The sequence below is a fragment of the Halichoerus grypus genome, chromosome 14 (assembly GCF_964656455.1).
Source record: "Halichoerus grypus chromosome 14, mHalGry1.hap1.1, whole genome shotgun sequence".
NCBI lineage: Eukaryota > Metazoa > Chordata > Mammalia > Carnivora > Phocidae > Halichoerus > Halichoerus grypus.
The window spans coordinates 85,480,078-85,503,604 of NC_135725.1; the positions used below are offsets into that span (position 1 = coordinate 85,480,078).

Here is a 23,527-nt window from a genome sequence, read left to right on the forward strand (position 1 = left end):
CCAGGCCCCCAGCAGACAGCAGAGAGGCCACTGGGCCAAGCCTCTGCCCCCCTCCCACCAGAAGGGCAGAGAGAGCCTCGGTCGGCTCCCCGAACCCAGGGCTTCCAAGAAAATTCATCTTCCTTATTAAAAACCAGCCTTGGTGCTCTCAGGCCCCAGTTGTGGTGGTGGGGGGACCTGCCCAGGGCAGAGCTGCTGGGACCAGGCCCCTTCCAAGGAGCAGTGGATGCCCCTCACCTGGGGAGGCCACACTGCATAGCGCAAAGGTCTCCAGCTCTGGAGTCAGGAGGGCTGGGGTTCAAATTCCACAGGGTCTGTCTGCCCAAGGAGATCCTGGCTGATGACCGTGAGCAAGGCGCTCACTTGTCCCCTCTGTGAAATGGGGTTCATCAGTCAATGTGAGATTATTGGGGAATTAAATTAGACCCGGTGTCTGGCATGAAATGGGTGGGGGACCAGGGCATGTAGCTCTCTATTCTCTCCCTCCAGCCTCAGTTTCTTTCCCTGTATAATGGGGATCCGGGGCCTCCTTCACAGGCTCTGGGGAGAAGCAGGGTCTGTGCCCATGAGGGGCTCCTACACTGTAGAGGGCTGTCCCCGGTGGGAACCACACAGCACATGTGAGAGTGATTAGAAGCTGCAGAGACCCGGTTTATTTTATTTTATTTTTTCCCAGAGAAACAATAGTTGCCCCCTCTCCCAAGTCTGGAATGCTTTACGCCTAGGGTCTGGGACCCCTCATTTAAATTGACTGCGAAGGGACAGGCGCTGTGAGCCCCGGGAGGAGGTTGTTAGGGATGGAAAGCCGGGGCCCAGGAATTTACAATCCGTTACTTGAGAGGTGTCCTGCCTCCCCCTCACCCCATCCAGGCCTTCGCAGACCCAGCATGTGCCGTAAAGATGTCACATTGGGTGGGGGTTGCTGAGGAGAGGTCCAGGACCTGGCCTCAGGGGTGGGGGTACACAGCCCAGGACAGAATCCTGGCCGCAGCACCGTGTCCCAGCGGGGTGAGTGTGGACAAGAGCTTCCCTCTCTGAGCCTCAGTGCCCCTTGTAAAGCAGGACACAGAAAGCCCCAGGGAAGGGGGACCGTTTGTTTGTATTGCCCCCCCAATAATGCCAGCCCAGCCACAAGACAGGTGATGGCCTGGTAGTGGTGAGGTCCACAGATCCACGGGTCACTTTGCAACAGGGACTCGGTCAAAACTGTGCCCCTCTCACTGCCCACCTGTGCCAGGCACCACACTTGGAACTCCGCTCACATACCAAGCAAGAGGCTCTGTTTCTTGACCAAATCACACACTGCCCTTCTCTCTTATTTGGGGTTCTGACACTCTGTAGCTCTGAGGCATGGCACAAGGCATGGGGCCTCTCTGAGCCTCAGTTTTCTCATCTGTGAAATGGCTGATCATTTCCCCTGCCTTACAGGGTTGAAGGGAAAAGAAGTGAGTAATGCATGAGCTCTGGAGCCAGGCACACAGCAGGAGCTCAATACACAGTGCCAGAGCAGGTGGGGAGCCTGACATTGCGGGGGGGGGGGGGGGGGGGAGGGGAGTGTCTCCTAAGGGAAGGGGTGTCTGAAGGGACCTGGGGAAGGGAGTGGGGACACTGATAAAGGGGGAGGGCGTGGCATGCTGGTGGCTGGGCACTGTGGGCACGTCACATCCCCAGCCCCACAGGCATCTCCACCAGTGGGGAGGGTCAGGTTGGAGAGCCACTTAGGAGCCTGATGATAGGTCAAATGTGGGGACAGGTGTCAAGGGAGAAGCGGAGCCCGGCGTCGCTCAGGCAGAGGTGAGGGTGGCTATTGGTGGCCTCAGGCAGATGGAGACAGTGGAGGAGACACCTGTCTGAGGTCAGTCAAGGAGGTCAGCTTCTCCTGAGGCGGGAGTGTGGACACACTGACGTGGAGCTGTCCAGGGGGCCTGGCATGGGGCCCTAGAAGCCCCAAGAGTCCCGACTGGGAGCCATGTCCACCCTGAGCAGACATTCCCAGGAAGTGATCTGAGATGGTGATGCTCCAGGTGCCCCAATTTCACCAGGTCCCCCAGCTTCAAGGCACTCTGTTTTTGCTCTTCGCGGAGAGTGGGCTTTAGGAAGCATTGCTGGCTGGGCCTGCCAGCCATTTCAGCACCCAACCCTTAGAGAACCCGCCCCCCCCAGCCCAGAGCCCTGAGCAAGGACATTTCCTAGTGTCAGAGAGCAACATTTAGGAACCTTCTGACTCAGGAGTGGAGGGTGCATCCCCAAGGCCAGATTGCAGGGAAATGCCCTGCCGGGGCGTGTGGGCATGTGTGTGTGTGTGTGAGAGAGAGTGTGTGAGTGTGAGACTGTGGGGGAGGGTAGCAGAGTAAACAGCCACCGCCCTGTCCTCTCTGCGGCTGTGACCAGGTACACAGGCCTGTTTGGACAGCTGCCTTGTCCGTCCGTCTGTTTGGGAGATGCTGGCTGATAGATGGGGGTGGGCAGGCTGTTAACCCCTGGCTGCCCGAAGTGCCGCATGCACGCTGCCTTCTGTGGCCTACAACAGGGGCAGGGGGTGCTCCTCTCTGGGAGGACACCTCTAGCTCTGAGCCAGGGACGGTGGCTAAGTGACAAAGGTGAGAGGAGCTCCAGCGCATGGACAGTCTGCTCCCCACCCCCACCAGGGAACCAGGGAGCCCAGAGCAGAGAAGGGCATCTCTTCCAGTGGTGACCAGGGGCAAAATCTGTCCCTCTGGCCAGAGCCCTCCTCCTCGCCCCCACACCCATGCCCCAGGGAGCCTTCTCTATATTTATTAAAAAGCCAACTGCCAGTGTTTCTCAGGGCTGCCCCTCTTCACAAACACCAGCTCAGCCTGGAGTGGAGGAAGGGAGATTCTGGGCCACTCGCTGTAGGCCCCTCTGAAGAGTGAGCAGGCAGACATGGGGCTTGGGGCCGGCTGGGGCAGAACGAGGCTCAGATCTGGAGAGCTTGACCTGGGGGGAGATCCCAGACCCAGTGATGAATTGGACACCACGCAGGCTGAAGTGCAGTGAGATGGGGCTTACTGCGGACCTGGAGTCTCCACGTGGTCCCCCAGCTGCTACCGTGTGTCCCCATCTCAGTCACTGCTCACCCATCCAGCAGCACCCAGGGCTCCTCCCACCCACCCCAATGTCTAGGCCATCGCTACATCGCTCTCTGATGACCTACCCCTTCTCCCACTCCTGCAGCGCCCCCCCCAGCCCGCCCCCCACCTCTCCCCTGCAGGGCACCACCAGCGATCCGCTTAGCTGGTCTTCCAGATTCCACTCTGTGCTTCCCCCACCCCTGGTCCCTGCTCTGCAGCCAAAGTGATCTTTTAAAAATGTAAATAGCTCAAGCTACTCCCCACTTAAAACATTTCAATGGCTTCCCATGGCTCTTGAGATTAAGACAAAAATCCTTTAAATGGCCCACAAGGCTATCAACAGGGCACGGGTTAAATAAATTAGGGTTTGCCTGTACTGTAGAATGTAGGGCTGCTGTAAAAGGAGGCGCTCCAGGCCAAGGTGTGGAGTCCTCTCCCAGTTATGCGGTGGGAAGGGGGTGCATGGAGAACAGTTTTAGAGTAAATTTGTGTTTATGCAAAAAAAAGAGTGGACAAAACCCCAACCAGTCCTCATTTAAAAAAAAAAAAGTCGGGGGAGGGGATTATGGTATACACACGGGTTCATGTATGTGTTACATAGGTATTGCATATCTTGGGAAAAGGGCTCAAATGGAAGGCTGGTTGCCTCTGGGTAGGGGGCCTGAATGGCTAGGGATGTGATGGAGGAGACCGAAGCCAGCATCTTTTTGTACATTTGAATATTAAACCATGCAATGCATTACCTATTCAAAGATAAATTCAATTTTTTTTTTAAATAACACATTTTTAAAGTAGGGGCTCTGCAAGAAGACCCTGTACCATCAAGCTGGCTCCTGAAACTCCTCAGCCTCCTCTTGTTCCACACACACCCTCTGCACCTTTTATTTCTGGTTAATTCTGGTCCTGTCTCCGGGCCTTTGCATTCACAGTCTCCGCCTGACCTGTCCACCGCTTCCCACCCTGGTCTGGCTGATTCTCCCACTTCTGTCTGTACCCAAACCTGTCTTCAGGAAAGTCTTCTCAGATGCGCCCCCCAGCGTGGGCTGGATCAGGAGCGGTTGTGCCTATCTTCACCTTGGCGTGTGTCCCTTCTCGATGGGTAGGTCCATGTGGGCGGAGCCCCACTTCTGGCTTGATCACCGCTTCCCCAGCGCCCAGCACTGAGCCTGACACACAGTATTTGGGGTACGGGTGAACCAGCAGGGAGGAGAGGATGCCTTGAGAATTCCCAAGGGGCTGTTGCCACGGGGCGGGGAGATGCCCACCCAGGGCCTTGAAGCGCAAGAAGGATTTTGCCAGACTCACAAGGTGGACAGGGCTGCAGGCAGAGCTCAAGCAGCTGGATTTCTCTAGCCATCTGTCTGCCAAGCCCTGCTCCCCCGTGCTCAAGCTGTGCGTCTTGGGCAAGTTACCTCCCCTCTCTGCGCCTCAGTTTGCTCCTCGGCAAAATGGAGTCATTGGCAGAGACCTCTCCAAGTTGCCAGAGGCGGGGTCTGCGAAGCCCACCGGGCAGGTGCGCACACAGTCGGCACTGGATAAATGCTGGGGGGAACTGCTGCGGGCGCGGGGAAAGGGTTAAAGCCGGGCGCTTTTTAATTGTCAAATGACTGCAGGCGATTAGCGCTGGCAGCTTCCTCAATAATCGCTCTTCTCTGTACCTGCTGGGAGCTTAATTAAAAAACAAAGAGGCTCAATTTAAAGGCCATTACTATGCTAATGCGGCCGGGCGGGCGGTGATTAAGCGGCTCCGGCGGGCGGCGGGCGGCTGGGGCGGGGCGCGGGGCGATCAGTTACCCACTAAACGGCCGGGCGGGCGGCGGGGGGCCCGCGAGCGGCCGTGCGCGGCAGTGCCCAGCCCGGGCGCCGGGCCCTGACCTGCGGGGCTCGCCCCTCGCCCGTCCTCCGCCGGCCCAGCCGAGGGCGGAGACCCAGGGAGGCGGTCTCCCAGCACTTCTTCTAACTCCCTACCAAAGGGTCCGGCTGTGGGTAGGAAATCATGCCAGCCACACCTCCAAGGGCTTCCTCTTCCAGAATTCCCCTCCTGCCTCCCACCGGCATGGAGTACTGTTGGCTCTGGTGCCCCCGCTTGTCCGCTTACTCTCCCAGGCCCCTCAGCTGGGGAACGTGTTCTGCGCATGCACTATGACTGTGTCCTGGCACTCACAGGTCTCAAGTCTCCCAAACCACTGGGGCATTTGCTCCCCTGTCGCCAACCACCTTCCCAACCTCCAGGAAGGCAGGAGAATATGGTGGTCACCAGCCAGGCTAACCTGGGATGAGGCCCTAGCTCTACCTGACCAGCTGGGTGACCTGTGTAAGGAAGGGTGACCGACCTGCCAGGTTGGTCATGAGGTCCACCTACATGTGAGGCCCCTACACATGGGGAGGGGCTACATGAGAAGCACTGAGCACAGGGCTAGTCTGGTTCCTGTGAGTTTGACATTTAGTAGCAAAGTCTGCCAGGGTAGGGCTCAAAAACTTGACTGCACAGGTGTGGGGGTGGGATGGGGAGGGGTACTTAGTCCAGATCTCACAAGAGAGACTGGGCAGTGAGGTCCTCAGTGATTGGGCTGACAAAGTTATTGTTATCTCTGGTTACATTAAGAGGAGTATAAAGTGGGGAATAAGGGAGGAGATGGCTCTTCTTGCCCCTGGAGGTCCAAGCTGCTGGGTGTCAGGCTGTCCTTGCTATTTGGACAAACTCAGGCTTGTGACGGGAGTGTGGAAAACCAGCCACCAGAACCTGGGGGAGGGGGAGAGGTAACCAGGAGAGGGAGATGTCAGGGGAGGGGTCACTGTCTTTGAGTCTCTGCAGGGCAAAAAGGAGTACACTTAACCTATGGTGTCCCAACTGAAGCTGGACATTTGCACCCAACCTAGGACACCCACAAGGCTGTCTTGACCCCATGGTTTTGACCCTGAGCATGTTTTCACTGACTGCCTGATAAAACGTGTGATCATAAACTTTGGTGATTTCGTTGGTAATACGGAAAACCACCCACCCTACGTGAGCCTGGGGGATATTTTAACTTGGTAAACTAACCAGTAGTAAATACAATTGACAACAGTGAAACTACCCATGGTAAAGACTGTAGATTAACTGAAAAGTCAGATCTCTACAATCAGTAAGATGCAATTCGAGCACAAACCTGATGGTAGAGCAAAACTTTATTGAAAATTTCTCATGGAAAATAATTTATCTCAATGAAAATAATTCCAGTAAAATAAAAATGGAAATGGAAAAAGTTGTAAATTATTTAACTGCAGTAGAAAGAAAATTGATCAAAAAATTAAATTGCCTTCATGGAGGTTGTTCCAGAAAACACTTACTCAAAGGAAGTGTATCAGTGTCGTTATAACCCTAATTAAAATGCTGTGGTCAGGAGTCCATATCCTTGGGGTCAGAATGATGAGGCCAAAATGTCAGCTGGTCAGCGTTAGGCTGTCCCCCGGTGCCTTGGATTTCTCCTTCTGAGACCTCCTTTCTCCTGGAAAACCTTGTTCCCCGTCACACCAGGAGCTCATGGAGGGGAAGTGACCTTCTCTCTTGTCCCCCACTGATTCCTCATCACCTAGCACAGTGCGTGGTCATGGCGGGTGTCTGGTCAATGCTGACAGAATCAACAAGTCTTATAGCCAAAGCCTTAAAAGGCAGTTTCTGCTTTCAAGAGGAGGAGTCATGGCACAAGATTTGGCACTGAGCCAGTGCCTGAGTATGAGTGCAATGGTTGGATGGGTGCAGTGGATGGACGGGTGGGTGGCTGAGAGGGTGGCTGGATGGGCGATGGGTGGATAGTTGGGCAGGTGGCTGGCTGACTGGATAGGTGGATGGATAGATAGAGAGAGGGATAGCAGGCTGAGTGGGTGGGTGGACGAGTAGGCGGAAACGAAAAAAACCTGATCTGTCTTCTTTAGCCCAACATTCAAGGCTTCCAGCCTGACCTTTCCCTTTTCTCACTTCCAACATGACTGACCCACTGTCTCCCTATCCCTGAAAATGGCCCCTAACAGAGGCCAGACTCTGGAATCAGACACCCCCCAGTTCCCATCCCAGCCCTACCACTACCCCCTTTCAATCCTTTGTACTCTTTATGGCCCCTTCCTCCAGGAAGTCTTCTGTGACTCTTCCCTACCCCTCCCCACCCCAGTGGAGTTTGTACCTCAGCAGGCCCTGCCCTGGATCTGGCAGCCCTTCCTGGGCACACAGGCGTGGGCCTGGCCTATTCTGACCACTCAGGACCCTGGAGAGAAATCCAGAGTCCTCTGCATCCTGTGGCGTAGAGTCTGTCCTCTTTCACCTGCATGTCAGCCTCTCGCCTCTTTGTAACCTCCCAGCCCAGGTCATGGGCCCAACAGCTCTGAGCTGACAGCAAATGCAAAGCCATTCCTAGTGGTGGACAGGGGAGGAGGAGGAGGCTGAGGCAGGAGAGGGCTTCAAGCACAGGGAGGTCCAGGAAACCATGCAGTGAGGCAGGGAGAACGAGCAGGAGCTCTGGAGCCCAACATCCCCGCCGTGATCCCAGCTCTGACTCTGAGCGGTTGTGTTACCCTCTCTGAGAGCCACTTTCCTCCTTTGTGAAAAGGGAGTGGCGGTGCCTACTTGTGAGGGGTCTTATGGGAGAAGGGCCTGTGGGCAAATAAGGCACAGGGCCTGCTCTGTAGGAAACAGTAAATTTTTAGTCATAATAACAGGAGCAATGGCTGCTGGATTTGGCAACCAGGTGCTGGTGACTCAGTGAGAGTGGGAGGAGGGAACCTGGGATCAGCTCAGAGGGATCTGATAAGCCAGTGGGAGGAGAAGGTTTCTACTGTGAGCTCAGCATAGGGCCTGGCTCATAGTAGGTGCTCAATGAATGTTAGATGAATGAATGACTAAAAGAATCATCAAATGAATTCATCAGTGAAGGGCAGAAAAAAGAGGGAAGAGCTTCAGCCCAAGGATTAATAAAGCAATACAGGTAGAGCTTAGCTTGGGGCCTCGCCTGGAGCCCACAGACCCTCTGATTGCTGCCCAGGCTAGAAGGCAGGAAGGGGCATGTGGGAGGATGCTCAGAGGAGCTGATGCTCTGCCTTCCACCTGCCCAGCCCTGCCATATTGTCTCTACCTGATGTCACTAGGCGAGGTCTGATCCCCAGAGAAGCCACAGTACCCCCGATGGAAAAGAGCCTCCTGAGGCAGAGGCTGGGCCTTGCCTCTACCCACCGCAGGGGTCATAGCCCCAAAGGGGAGAGGCTAGTTATCAGGTGCCAAGCCATGTGCACACAGCAACTTACTCTTAGGAGTGTATATGTGTGAGTGTGTGTGTGAGTGTGTGTGTGTGTATCCTAGCAGCTCTCAAGCAGTATCTCCAGCCTGGGCCTGTCCCCGAACTCCAGACTCCTATATGCAGCTGCCCCTGGACGCATCCACATGGCTGTTAGAAGGCAAATCACACGTCACATGTGCAGAATTTCACCCCCATTCTCCCCTCCTCCACCTGGCTTCCCTCTCCATTTCGTTTAATGGCAACTCCGTCCTGCCCATTGCCCAGGCACCCAAATCACGTGTCCAGCCTTTCTCTGTCATCCTCTGGTGTCCCTCTCCACCTGCAAAACATATCCCAGCTCATACCACTTCTCAGCACCTCCCTGGGTCTGAGCAGACATTATCTTTTGCCTGGATTATTGAGATAACCTCCCAACCCGTCTCCCTGCTCCCACTCCCACCGATACGCAGCTCTGCCTGAGGAACCTGGTTAAGATGTCAGATCAGATGCCCCCTCTGCTCAGAACCCTCCCACAAAGCCAAAGCCCCACAAGATGTGCCCCCTGCTTCTATTTGCACATCCTAGCCCCCCCCACCCCATCCCTGCTGCTCACCTGCCTTAGCAACAAGGGCCTCCTTGTCATTTCTCCAACATCCCAGATCCACTCAGCCTCAGGCCCTTTGCACTTGCTGCTCCCTCTGTTGGGCCCCCCCCCCCCCCCCGGCAGAGATTTCAATAAGTCCTCTGACTGTTCTTTCTAAAACCCCTGGCCACCTGCATTGCCCTTCCCCCTCCATTTTTCTTCATCACATTGTCACCAATTGTTACACTCTGTATGCTAGGGATTTAACTTGCCTGTTCCCTCACCCATTAGAATGGAAGCTGAGGGTGAGAGGGTGGGGTTGGGGGTGGGGGTGGGAGGGACTGTCCATTTGCCTCACTGCTCTATCCCCAGCCTCCAGACAGTAGTAGGCACTCCATAAACGTGTGTGGAGTCACAGGACGTGTGCCTGCCTGGCCAGGCTGGCCCCTGGACGGTACCCGCGGCTCCCGACTGTGCCCATCCCTCCCTGCCCCTGGCCCGTGACCTCCAGCCCTGGCCACGGGCTCCCGACAGCGCCCCGGGCCGGATCAAAGGGCCTCGGAGACGGCGGCCCCGCACAGCTGGGTCTGCGCGCCCGCAGGAAGCTCCGGGGCAGCCCTCGCTGCAGGCCCGGCCCGCGGAGAGGCCCTGCGAGGCCCGCGCTCCGGAGGCCGCCGGTCCGAGCGCCCGGCCACGCAGCGCATTCCAACCGCGTGATTGACGCGCGCACCGGGGCCCCCGCCTGCGGCTCCCGCCGCCCGCCTGGCCCGCCGCCGCCGCCGCATCAAAGCAGATGTTTGCAGCTGGTTTGAGTTGGATCCCCATCAACAGGCCCCTTTTTGTCTCAAAATAAAAAACAGCTACGCCCGGAATGATAAGGACGCGGCAGGCACGTGGGGGAGATGTCAACGAGTCGGGGAGGGAGGAGGCCAGGCAGCTCCCTCTGCCTGCTCTCACCCCATCAGCTCCTCCAAGTGACAGGCAAACTCTAGCAGGAGCAGCTGGGCCCCCAGGAGTGTCTAGGGTCCTGTCCCCTGGGCCCCTGTGAACTCCAGCTCATCACTCGACCACATCATCACAGAAAGCCCAGCCCTAGACCGTAATATGTTGCCCACCGTTTGGAGCGCTAACAGTGTAGGAGCCCGCCCTAAGTGCTCTGCGACCATGCCATCCTGGGATGCTCGCCACCAGCCTATGAAAGCTAAACATATCACAGTGAACACCTGTAAGGTGGGGATGGCACTCCTTGCCCCAAGGTCAGTTAGTGAGAGGCAGAGCTGGGATGCAGACTCTTTACACCATTCTTTTTTTTTTTTTTTTAAGATTTTATTTATTCATTTGAGAGAGAGACAAGCAAGGGGAGAGGCAGAGGGAGAGGGAGAAGCAGACTCCCCGCTGAGCAGGGAGCCTGATGTGGGACTCATCCCAGGACCCTGGGATCATGACCTGAGCCGAAGGCAGACGCTTAACCATCTGAGCCACCCAGGTGCCCCTACACCATTCTTTCTGACTCCAGAACCAGCTTCTTAATTATCTGTCATGTCACCTTTCCCAGGAAGTCCCCAGCTCTCTTCCAGATTGACTGTCATGATTTTCTGTGCCCCCCCCCCAGGTGTAGCCTGTCAAAGCACACGTCATGCTATGCCAGGCCCCATGGGACCAGATTTGGCCCCACTCTGTCCCTCAAGCATCTTGCACGAGCCTGTTTGGGAGTCAGTCTCCATGGGTATTTGCTGGGTGAGCAGGAGAAGGTAGAGCCAGAGGGATGGAGGGCTGCGGTTCCCTCCCCGTGGAGGGAATGTGTCCAAGAACTGTGGGACTTGGGCCCAGAGAGACCCTAAAGGAAGCCAGGAGCAAATCTGCCTGGTCCCCAGTATGGCCTGGGCAAGGATCTGATGGAAATCTGTGCCTCAGAGGCACAGCCAGACCCCATGATGTGATCGGGGGCTTCACATCATGAAGTTGGAGGTGAGGAGAGACGGTTCCAGAGCCTGTGTCCCGGCACGATGGTGAGACTCAGACTGGGGACGGAGTGGGTTGTGCACCTGGCAGGATGCCCTCTGTGCCTGGCACTGGGCTAGACCCTCTCACACAGGTGAAAACTCAACGGGTTCTCAGTCACCAGGTGAGGGAAGATCAGCACCCCCTTTTTACAGAAGAGGAAACTGAGGCTCAAGAAAAGGATGTGAGGGGCGCCTGGGTGGCTTGGTTGAGCGTCCAACTCTTGATTTTGGCTCAGGTCATGATCTCAGGGTCCTGGGATCGAGCCCCACGTCGGGCTCTGGGCTCATCGGGGAGTCTGCTTGAGATTCTCTCTCTATCTCTCTCAAATAAATAAATAAACCTTAAAAAGGGGGGGAGGGATGTGAATGACCCAGGGCCACATAGCTGGTGCTGGAGATGTGGAAAGTGCACCTGTAAGCCCAGGGGGCTGACAAAAAGCTCTTGATGAGCAGGAGAAGGGACAGAGGATGGACTGGTTCACCTTGATCCAGGTGTCCAGGCCTGACCCAATCACCTGTGGCCAGGGGAATCGCTGAGTACCAACGTGGCCCTCCCACCCCGGGGGCTTTCCCTGTGTACTAGAGATGAGAGTGCAGTTGGAGCCCAGCCCGACAGGAGGTGTGTAAAGAACTTAAGCGAGATACAAGTTAGGAATTGGCCTCCGGGTTGTATCTCCGTGAAGGGGGCCGTGGGCCAAGAGCGGTGAGTTCATTTATCTTGCTACCTGGTGGCCTTCTTAAACTCCTAGAAGCAGAGCGGCCGATGTTCTCTTGTCCTACCTGGCTGCCTATTTCATTTCTCACATGTTATTCACTCATTCATTGGACACTCACTGGTCACCTCCTCAATGCCAGAACCCAGCGTGGGCGGGGTGTGTGTGAATCAGACCCAGTTTCTGATTTCTAGGTCAGTGAGGGCTTCAGACACACAAATATCTGGGTCTCAGGGAAGGCTTCACGGAGGAGGTTACCCTTGAATTGGGTCTTAAAGGATGAAGTCCAACAAGAAGCAAAAGAAAGGGGGTGAGAAGACAGGCAGGTGGAATTTTAAGTGTTAACGGGGCAGGAAGGGCTGGCTGTTTTCAGGGAGCAGTGAGAGGCCTAGCGGCTGGAGCAGAGGGTCTGAGACCGGGTGTGTCAGCGCTGGAGTAAGCCCTTGAGTGCCATGATGAGGTCTTTGGGCTTATCCTGAAAGTGGTGGGCACTCTTGGACTGAGGCCCTGGTGAGGGGCTACATGAACTGTAAGATGCAGCCATGGGCTATGGGAATGGCAGTACAGTGAGGAGGGAACAGAGGAGCTTCCACTCAGCGAGGATGGGGAACAGGTGCCAATAGTCTTGAAAAGATGATGACAGCAATCATGGTGCCTACTTACTAAGCCTGCCTCGTGGTGCCCAGCCATTATCCCCACTGAACAGAGGGGGCCACTGAGGCTCAGAGAGAAGGGGCCTGTGTATTGTTCCTGTGCTAGGAAGGGACAGAGCCACGATTCCAAGCCTAGTGCATGCTTATGGACTCAAAAACCCACAGGGAGAGGGGGAGGGTCCCCAGGATGTTAGGAAGCCAATTTTATTGGAGGTAAAAGAATCAGACATAGAGGGGCGCCTGGGTGGCTCAGTCGGTTAAGCGTCTGCCTTCAGCTCCGGTCATGTCAGGGTCCTGGGATCGAGCCCCATATCAGGCTCTCTGCTTGGAGGGGAGTCTGCCTCTCCCTCTCTCTCTGATCCTCCTCCACTTGTGCTCTATCTCTGTCTGTCTCAAATAAATAAGTAAAATCTTTAAAAAAAAAAAAAAAAGAATCAGACGTAAGCATTACCTGTCTGCAGTTGTCAGTGGTTTAAGAGAAATTAATCAGATTTGTAATCCATGTTCAAATGCTCCAGAAAAAATTGGTTTTCAGTTTTGTTTATTAGCTTTATGAGTTTAATAAATTGAGCATTAAACAAATAAACCAATAAAAACTCAGAGGAGACAGAGATGTGTTCTCATAGCTGGGGACTCTTCACGGGAAGGACATCCCTAAAAAGCGACTTTCTTACTCCAGAATCACAGATGATCCTGGGGGAGGGAGGATGGGTTTGTGACGGGGAGATGTTGTTTGGTTTAAGAAAAACCCACTCAGCTACACCTGCTGGGTGTTGGGCTTATGCTGAGCAATCAGAAATTGGGCGTTCAGAGCCTTGAGGGCAGACAGACCTGGGCATGGTACCCCCAGCAAACGACAGGGGCGATTGGTGGGCAGAGAAATATTTGGATGCACAGAGCAGGGAGAGGGTATATGGTGGTGCTGCCATGTGACCTTGAACCTGCCCTCTGCACTTTGGTGTCCTCATCTGTAAAATGAGAATGGAAACAGTGTCTTCCATTTAGGGTTCTTTGAGGACTTAATGAGGTGATGCAAGTGATGATAATTGAGCTCAGTAACATTAGTGAGACAGACACACAGAGAATTGAGCCAGGAATGCTTTGTCTAGCTCAGGCCAGACAGAAGCTAGAAGGACCCAGAACCCAGGGTGGTCGTGAGGGGGACGCTTGGTTGGGACCGGTAAACCTGGTGTCACTCCTGCGCCCAAGAGTGACGGAGACCCCAGTGAGGGTGACCTAGAAGGGCAATAAGAGAAGAGAAAGGCAGCTCCGTGGGGTGCCTTCTCCATGCCCGGCACAGTGCCAAGGGCTTTGCATGCAGAAGGCCCTTCCAACAACCCTGTAGGAAGGTACCACCAGTCCCATTTCATAGATGAAGAAACTGAGGCTCAGAGAGGTTAAATGGCTTGACCAAAGTCACACAGGGACAAAGTTATGGACTCAGGATGGAACCCTGGGCTGCCAGTTCCAGCATCCCCTAGACACTGCTTTCCTGCAGGTGGCACTGCCATCCCGGGGCAGGTGGTGGGTGCTCCCGCCAGACCAGGCTGGGGGTGGGTACCCACCTGCCCTACCTCACAGGTGGAATAGGCTGTATTGGTTGGTTCAGCGTTCATTGCACAAACATTTGCCGCTCACCTTCGTGTGTCTGGGACCTTGTGCTCAGCTTCGAAGATAGAGGTGGAAGATAGAGGAAGAAGAGGGAAAAGTGGACCTGGAAACAGGGAAAGTGGATTCCTTCGGGTAAATACCATAATGGAGAGGAGATGTGAGGATGGGGAACTCAGCGAGGAAGACATCTAAGACTGGAGAGGAGAAGGGGGGGCTTCCTGGAGGAAGGGATATCCAAGCTGAATCCTTCAGAATAAGCAGGTGTTTGGCTGTCAAAGGTTGAGGGTGGGAGGAATGGTGTTCTAGACATTAGGGACAGCAGGAGGAAAGGCTTGGTGGTTTACATGGAGATGGGGGGAAGGTTGCTGGCAAGCCTGTATGCCTGTGGTGTGGTCATGAAGCTGCCCTCTGGATCTGGAGCTCTTGGAGGAGCTGGACCATGGGATTGGCACCGAGAGGTGCCAGGCAGCTGGAGGGGAAGCCACAGGGGGCTTCCCACCCCACCATCCCTCGACCCCAAGTGTGGGAAGCAGAAACACATCCATCTGGAACCCCCAGCACAATTCTGGGGAGTGGGGACTACTGTCCCCATCTTACAGATGAGGACACAGACTCAGACTTGCCCAAGGTCACAGAGCCAGTGAGTGGCTGAGTCAGGATTGAGATCATGACCTGGGCTCCAAATCCAGTGCCTTGGATGCTGGCAGGGCCTTTCGCATCAGGCTCCAGGGCCCCTGCGGGGCAGGAAGGCTTGGAGCTCCCCAGCCTGAGCAACTTTGTCTCTGGTCAGTATTTGCAGCTTCTGTGCAGCATTCCTGGAGAGGCCCACTCCTGGCCTCAAAAGGCCTGCCCAGCTCACTGACCTCTCCCTCTGTGCTCACTGCTTTACACTGACAACTCACTGCCTCTTCACATGGAGAAGCAGGCAGTGTTATCGAGCCCATTATACAGATAAGTAAGCTGAGGCTCAGAGAGAGGAAATTACTTGTCCAGTCACTAGCCAGGGAGTGGTGGAACCAGGCATTGAACTCAAGCCCATCCAGTCCCAGTGCCACTCCCCGTGGCTGGGCCTGCTTCTCAGTGGCCGGTTCCACAAGCCCTTCTCGATGGGAGGGGTTGAGGGAGGGAGGGGGGCTGGCAGAGAGGAGGGGACCCTGCTGGCACCCCCAAGCCCCTCCCACACGTGCGCTCGTCGCGCTCACCCCGGCTCCATAGACAAAGGCAACTCCGTAATTGGGAGTGTGTATTTCATGCATCCCCCCCGATGTTTTATTGGGTGGAGAGATGCTTGGAGACTAAGCGGATGGCACATTCCGTTTATAAAGTGTGCGCAGTTTGTTTTATATCCCGAGTTTTTGCAATCTAGATAATAGATGACGCCCCGAGTGGCTGGCACTGCCTCCGTAATGGCGGCACCGAGCCTTTGGAGAAGTATTAATAATAGATTGTGTTGATGAGTTTGGAGAAAGTAGCAATCGACCCCCTGCTGCCAAGGCATTAGCACGGCTGTTCCGAATGCAGCCTGCATGGTGGCGGGCCAGCGGGCGCCTGCAAATGCGGGTCACCCCTCCTGCTGTCCCCCTCCCCTACCTAAGAGAGCCTCCTCTCCAGGAGCCGCCCCGAGGTGCGCTGACCCCGGCCTGGGCCCCTGGCCCCGCCAAGCTGGCACAGAGATCAGCCAGTGCCTGCTTGTTCATGGGCCACTGAGGCCGGGCTGCAGACCTTAGCGTGGCACCTAGATCAGGAGGTAGGAGTGTGGGGAGGGGACAAAGGGGCGGGGGCGGGGGGGGTGGCGGGTAGAGAAGGCAGAAGCATCCTCCGTGTCAGAGCATCAAGTTCTGGAAACTGGCTCCTTCCCCAGCCCCTTGGCAGAGCTGGACAGACAGCCAGATTCCTAGGGGCCTCTGCCAAAGGCTGCTGTGGACAGTTGGGTAGGTTGTACCTCGAACAAAGTTATCCAGCCCAAGGGCCATATCGGAGCTGAAATCCAGCTCATGTTACCCTTGCAAAGCCATGCACTATTTGGGCAATAGCGGGGTCCAGCTGACAGCCGGCCTGAGCCTCAGCCTGCCCCAAGCCTTCACTCACCTGCTTTGCAAACACTCACCAAGGTCTTTTTGGGGATCAGGTAGAGTCAGGCCCTGCCTTGTGGAACCCCTGCAGAATTGGAAGCTGACGGGCATGTGCTGTCACTGATGTGATGCTTATGTACCAAGGTACAGGCTCAGCATCATCGAATCCTGACAACGGCCCTTTGGGGGAGGTCCTGTTGACATCCCCATTTCACAGTAGAGGAGACTGAGGCCTGAGGGAAGCTCAGGTGAGCATACAGGAGGCCACTTCCCCCTGACTGGGGCGACAAAGGCTTCCCAGAGGAGGTGGCATTAGAGTTGGGCACTGCAGGATGAGTAGGAGCCTGCTCGTTAGATAGAGGCGGATGGCAGGGGTTGCTGGGGATGCCCCCAATTTGAGCGCCCTGGCCGGTGCCAGGGCAGCAGGCAGAGCTCAGATCGGCCCTGTCCACCGCGCCCCACTAGCTCGTCGTGGGCGGCGCTGATGGCAGCCCCGGGAAGGGAGGCAGGCCGAGTGCCTTGCATTTATGGCCATTTCTGTTCCAGAACCGATTAGTAGAGAATTGCAGCTGTAATCTGTGCCTGTGATGGCGGGCCATAAAGAGGGATGGGATGCGCATAGCGCTCCCAAGGTGGCGCCCGCAGACGTGGCCCAGGGACGTGGGGAATGAAAAATGGTTTTAATTCCCTCCCAGCAGCAATAATTTGATTCTTCATAAATTTTTCCATCAAAGTGTTGTTGAGGCTGAGTTCCCACAGAGCAGGGCACGTGACTGGGAGGGGGGAGCCAGGAGGAGCGGTCAGTAGGTGAGGGCAGAGGAGGGGCCACGGTGCTCAGACCCTTCTGCACACACGCTCGCTGGAGGCGGGGAGACCCCCGCCAGGCTTTGTCTCCAGAGATGGAAGATGGATCCGGTTTGTCGTGCAGGGGGCTGGAGCAGGCCCACGCTCCGAGTCGGCCCAATCACTTACTACCACGTGACCCCGAGCAAGTAACTTCACCTCTCGGCACCTCAGTTTCCTTATCTCTAAGATGGGGTTAACGTTCATCCCTGTCTCATCGGGTCGTTGCAAGGATTAAATGCACTTCTGCCTGCAGAGTGCTTAGAGCCCCGCCTGGCTCACTGTCCGTGCTCAGGAAATGTCTGCGCTTGGTAAAGATACTTAAGCCGAAATGAGGGATAAGTAGAGGTTAGCCCAGCCACGGGGCAGAAAAAGAACATGCTGAAGGGCCAGTGGGAAGGTGCTCTGGAGAAACCACAGGCTGTTCCATCGGGCCACAGCCTTCGGGAGCAAAGACAGTAAGGGTGTGAAGAGCCTTGAGGCACCAGGGAGTCATGGAAGAGTCTGGAGCAGGGGAGCAGTGTGAGCAGAGGTGTGTTTTAGACAGCTTCCTCTGGCTCTCATCCTGGAGGGTGAACTGAAGGGTTAGAGGGGCCAGGAGCCCAAGAAGGGGACTGGGGCAGGCGCTCAGGCAGGAGAGGAGCAGCCCAGCCTGGGTGGTGGGCTGGACAGGGCTCAGGATTGCTTGGGTGGGGGGGGGGGAGCAGAGAGGAGGTGGAGCAGGTCCTGGAGTGAGGGGAGATGGGACCAGGGGGTCGCCGGCCCTTCTCAGCCCCAGAACCCACCTGGCTTTTGGGGAAGGTTGAGGCTGACCTTGTGTTCTGCCCTCTAGTGGCCACGGTGTCTCTGAGCAGGAAGGGCCCTGAGCTGCTACACCCAGGAGAGGGCACCTCTGGGCAGGATGCCCAGCACCCACTCTTGGGCCACCAGGGCCCTGGGGCACCAGAAGAGTAGGGCCAGGGGCCCTCCCACAGTCTGGCTCTGCGCCCAGGGTGGGCCTCTCCTACCTGGAGCGGAAGGTCAGGGTGGCAGGAGGGAGAGGCCCTTGGTGGACCCCCGAGCCGAGCCAATGCGCCCACCCTGTGCACCTGCAGGCTCTTCGCAGCCAAGTGCAGCGGCTGCATGGAGAAGATCGCCCCCACGGAGTTCGTGATGCGGGCGCTGGAATGTGTGTACCACCTGGGCTGCTTCTGCTGCTGCGTGTGTGAGCGGCAGCTACGCAAGGGCGACGAGTTTGTGCTCAAGGAGGGCCAGCTGCTGTGCAAGGGCGACTACGAGAAGGAGAAGGACCTGCTCAGCTCCGTGAGTCCCGACGAGTCCGACTCTGGTGAGCCATGACTGGAGCTGGGGGGCAGCTGGGGGGCGGGGAGGGGGCCCTGCCGGAGAAGCCCAGTCCTGACCCCAGGACCTGAGCTACGTCCAGACGTCCGACGCCCATGGCCCTGATGTGTTCACACGCACGTGTGCAGGGGCACATGGACACCGATGTGTGTGCACGCCCCCAGGCACATAAATGCTCGTGCGGACGCTACCACTGAGCACGCACGCTCACGCACCAGTGTACGTGCATGGGACCACAGATGTACACGCACGAGCACGCACGATGGGTGTGTGGGTACCCATGCCCAGCAGCACACATGCACGGACACAGGTACATCTGTAGACGTGTGCTGAGATGCCCACGCACGCACGAACCCACACCCAGGAACACACACGTGCGCGTACACTTAAACACACATACCTGTGCACACGTGACCCGGCTCACACATCACACGTGCACTGAGCAGCTATGCACGTGGCCACACACGTTTATCCACATGCTCACATGCACTGCGGTTTAGACACATGCGCACACACGCGTCCCTCGCCCTCCCTTCGCCTTGCTGTGGCCCCCTCCGGAGCACGGCCCCCCAGCTGTCTCTGCCTGCCCCAGGTCTGCAGGCTGCTGGTGGCCAAGAGGCAAGGCCCTGACACATTCTTCAGCAGCCTGAGCTCTTCCGTTTCCCGGCTGGGTGGGGGGGACCGGAGCCTTCTGCGGTGGAGGCAAAGACCCCCTTTTCCAGGATGAAGGCACCTCTCTACTCTGCTCCAGCCCCCAAAAGGACTGTGCCAGCTTAGAGCCCTCCTGGCAGAAGGGCGGGTACAGCTAGGAATGAGTCTTAGAAGGGAAAAGCCAGGGAGAAGGCTGGGGCCCTGTCATTCCCAGATAGTGGGGAATACTGGAGCAGAGGGCTTGGAGAGGAGATGCGCTGGTCTTCTGAGCCCTTTGGGGTAACCTAGAGCCCGCAGTCACAGGACCTGCCCATCTGGAAGAGCTTTGTCACTGTCGGGGCCCTTGGAGGAAGCAGTGAGCTCCCCATCTGTCTGTCCCTCTGTCCGCCCACGGGCCAGGGCACCGTGGTGGCTGCCTGGACTCATATGGCAGGGCAGACGCTGGCCAGGTGCCACTGGCCCATTCATAGCAGGGGGCGGGGGTCTTGGAGGGAGGAGACCCACCCCCGGGGCTCTGAGGAAGATGGGCCTGGGGAAAGGAGACCAGTTCAGACTTGGGGGCAGCGGGAGGTGCACGGTGTCTGCCTGGGGCTGGCATCTCTGAGACCCACAATTCTGGGGCGTGAAAGTGGCCGTGTGGGCACGGTGGGCGTGGGTGTGTCTGCGGGGGAATACACGTGCTTCTGCGTCGTGTGTGTGCGCTCGCGCGCGTGTGTGTGTTCAGGTGTGTGCTTGCCTGTATGTCCCCACCTGCGAGCATGCACCTGTGTGTGTGTGTGAATATGTGTGTGAGCTGCGTGTGCCCAGTCCCATGCGGGCCCATGTGCAGTGCGCACGTGCAGATGTCAGTGGTTGAGTGTGTCACTCTGTGTGTGGCGTGCGTGCCGTCGTCACGTATGATGGGTATGAGGACGTCTCGGGGTATGTCTTTGCCCGACAGTTCTTAGTCCCTGGAAGCTTCCAAGAAAGAAGGCTCCCTGGAGTCTCCTCGCTGGGTCGCGGGACCCACTGGCACTGGGCTGGCACAGTGGGAACCAGTTTTCTCAAAGGCTGACATGCTGCCCTGGGGTCTCCAGAGTGCCGGCGGCTGGTGTTGGCAGGAGGTGATGGGATCCCGCCAGGCAACAGATGGCCTCAGGGTACAAGACTGATGGGCTGGGTGTGTCCCCCACAGTGAAGAGCGAGGACGAGGACGGGGACATGAAGCCGGCCAAGGGACAGGGCAGCCAGAGTAAAGGCAGTGGGGACGACGGGAAGGACCCCCGGAGGCCCAAGCGACCCCGGACCATCCTCACTACGCAGCAACGAAGAGCCTTCAAGGCCTCCTTTGAGGTGTCCTCCAAGCCCTGCCGCAAGGTGAGGGGCCGCGGGGCTGGGGCGGGGCTGACACCCCACACCCGCCGCCTTCCCAGACAATGCCCCCCCACTCTTGCTGGGGACGGGGACATCCCTCCACCTCCCGCCCCCCATCCCTCAGTCCCCCCAAACCACCGCCTCCCTGGCCTGCTGCCCCCCCGCCCCCCGCCCCCGGCCTGATCCGTGTCCCTCCACCGGGCAGGTCCGAGAGACGCTGGCGGCAGAGACGGGCCTCAGCGTGCGTGTGGTCCAGGTCTGGTTTCAGAACCAAAGAGCCAAGGTGAGAGGCCACCTGTCACCCCCGCTGGGCAGGGCTGGGGGGGGGGGGATGTGTGCAGGCAGAAGACAGGGTCCTGCGGGAGGGGCCGGGGCCGACCGGGGCAGGGAGGGGGGACTGGCACGACCCGTGTCCCCGCAGATGAAGAAGTTGGCGCGGCGGCACCAGCAGCAGCAGGAGCAGCAGAACTCGCAGCGGCTGGGCCAAGGTGAGCCGGGCCAGGGCGGCGGGGCCCCGGCGCAGCCTCTGGACACAACCCCCCCACCCCCGGGCCCCGGGCCCCTTCCACGGGGCCGTCAGGGCGCTGGGAGCTGCCGGGATGGAGAGAGGCGGCGGGGACCACGGGCGGGGCCCGGGAGGAGAGATGGCGGCGTGGGCTGCCCAGAGGGGTGGCAGAATTTTCGCCCTTGGGGCGCCTGGCTGGCTCAGTTAGCGGAGCGTGCGACTCTTGATCTCAGCGTCAGGAGTTCAAGCCCCGCGTTTGGCATAGAGCTTACTTAGAAAACAAAAACAAAAGCACCTGCAACCGTCTCCCACCCTCAGGGTGTGTTAGGCACGGTTGTCACCAGTGGCCATGCTCCGCCTCGGAATGCCCACCTATTCCGGAGGGGAAGGGCATTGTCACAGCCCATTTCACAGCCAAGGAGGCTGAGACTCAGACCAGAGGACTTACTGGGATCCCTCAGCTAGTAAGGGGCAAAGCTGGCCTCGGCCCCACGTGTGGCGCCCCAAGCCTGTGGTTTTAACATGACCATACATACACCCCACTGCCCACGATAGAATTCGGCAGAAATCTCCAGAGAGTCTCTGCAAGGTGTTGCGGAGTTCAGGGTGGGCTCCTGCTGCGTGGTAAGGAGACAGTTTGAGGGGCGGCAGCCAGGCCCCCGAACACTGGGCTTTGCCAAAATCCTGTTACCACTTCTTGGGCCGGGGTTAGGGGGAGGCTGGCTTCCCAAGTCCCGTGGGGACATTGAGCCTTAAAGGGAGGGCACAGGGAGCTTCTTGGGACTGCCCAAGAGGAGTGGGGGCCCCAGGGCTGCCTGTTCCCAGGTGAGACGGGGGCTCCGGGGCAGGTGCCAGGGCACTGATGGGCAGCCCCTTCTACTCAGGGCTCAGGGCCAGGCCCGTGTGCCTGGCTGCACCTGAGCCTTGGAGTCCAGTTCTTTCCTCTGCCCCCGCTGTCCCCTTCTCCTAAGACAGCCTGGCCTCCTGTCTCTGGTCTCCCAGCTACCTCCCGTGTTCCCAGCTGCCTCTGAGAATGTTCCACAGTCCCCCTTGAGCTCATCACAGCCCTTACAGTACTCCACACACCAGCCCCTGCTACCACGTTCACACAACACCCTCTGCTCCTCCCCACCCCATCTCAGCAAATGGCACCCCCCCCCCCAGTGCCCACACCAGGAACCTGGGAGTCACCTCTGACCCTTCCTGTCCTCCATTCACTGTATCTGCTCAGTTGCCAAGTAGGGCAGTGGTTGCTGCTCCTGTGTCCTTCATGCCCCTCCCAGGAGTTGTCATTCCCACACCCACCATCATAGGGACCCCAGCCCCTCCCTCAATTTCCTCAGTGGTCCCTGCCTTCAGCCTCCACCCTGCCAGCCTTTCTCCACAGCCTCTCCCTGGCTAAGACCCTCTGGAGACTTCCTACAGCCTCAGGGAGAACCACACTGAGCTCAGGCCCCCCAGAGGACCATCTTCCTCCCCACCCCTGGCCATCTCTCATCCTCACACTATAGCCCCATGCACGGGGCTCCCTGGTCCCACTGGCTAGTTTCTCCCCTCTCTGCCTTTGCTGCCTGCGGCAGGGCATGCCTGCCCCCTGACATGGTTGAACCCCTGCTGATTCTTTAAGTGACATGGAGTCGGGGGTCCCTTCCTCCAGGAAGCCTTCCCTGAGCCTCTTTGGCCTGGGCCCCATCTTGATGCTCCCAGATGCAGGGAGCTCACTGCACCCACATGTTGAATCGTTACTGCCCGCTTAGTGTCTATGTCCCCCAGGCAGTGAACTTCTGGAGGGCAGGGCCACTGGAGGAAGGGAGGAGGTGGGGAGGGGAGGTCTCTGGCTTTCGATAAACTGATTCCTGAAGAGGAGCTGGAGGGTGTGTCTGGGGAGAGGGGCCAGGGGTCAGATACCTGGGTTCAGTGGCCCTGAATCACGGTAGGCAACCTGGGGAAGTCCAGAGGAGGTCAGAGTCAGGGGGACTGCAGTGGGCCCCGTGGCCTAGGGCGTCACGTGGGAGGTCAGTGGGAACTCCTGAGGTACGTCTGGGAGGGCTCCCCGGGGGCGGGGTGGGCTCCAGGACAGGGTGGACAGGGCCGGTCAGTGAAGGTGTGCTCTGTCCCCAGAGGTCCTGTCGAGTCGCATGGAGGGCATGATGGCCTCCTACACGCCGCTGGCCCCACCGCAACAGCAGATCGTGGCCATGGAGCAGAGTCCCTACGGCAGCAGCGACCCCTTCCAGCAGGGCCTCACGCCGCCCCAAATGCCAGGTGACCACATGAACCCCTATGGTAAGCCGCCCCGCCCCCTGCGCACCCCAGCACCGCCCCCGCCCGCTGCCTGACCCGGCAGGCCTGGGGCCAGGACGGCCACATCCCGCCCCAGGGCCCAGGCAGGCCCCGCCCACACAGCCCTGCTGCCGCCCGACGAGGCCCCGCCCGCCGCGCTCAGCAGCTCTGGCCCCCGCTGCCGCCGCAGGTCATCCCGTCCCTCCTCACCTCTGGCCACACAGCCCGAAGGGCTGACAGCCCCGCCCCCGGAGCTCCCGCCCGCCCTGGCTCCTGACACCCCCTCTGCCCTCAGGGAACGACTCCATCTTCCACGACATCGACAGCGATACCTCCTTAACCAGCCTCAGTGACTGCTTCCTGGGCTCCTCGGATGTGGGCTCCCTGCAGGCCCGTGTGGGGAACCCCATCGACCGGCTCTACTCCATGCAGAGTTCCTACTTCGCCTCCTGAGAGCCAGCCGGCCGCATGGACGCTTGCGCCAGGGTCCTGGGGTGGGCCTGCGGCCGCCGCGGCCACCCCACCGCCCGCACAGACTACACACAGCCATACGGTGCCCTTGCCCTGGGCCAGCCGGG

The 23,527-nt window shown here is 58.1% G+C and overlaps 1 protein-coding gene across 1 annotated transcript; it reads left to right on the top strand.

Moving 5' to 3' along the window:
- The first annotated feature begins 17,310 nt into the window (after positions 1–17,310).
- On the top strand, positions 17,311–23,402 carry LOC118548748 (LIM homeobox transcription factor 1-beta). Its single transcript, XM_078061300.1, has 8 exons — positions 17,311–17,338; positions 17,649–17,766; positions 17,911–18,143; positions 19,983–20,164; positions 20,367–20,444; positions 20,583–20,649; positions 22,788–22,952; positions 23,245–23,402. Exons 1-8 carry the CDS (start codon positions 17,311–17,313, stop codon positions 23,400–23,402), a joined length of 1,029 nt encoding a protein of 342 aa, XP_077917426.1.
- Positions 23,403–23,527: the final 125 nt, after the last annotated feature.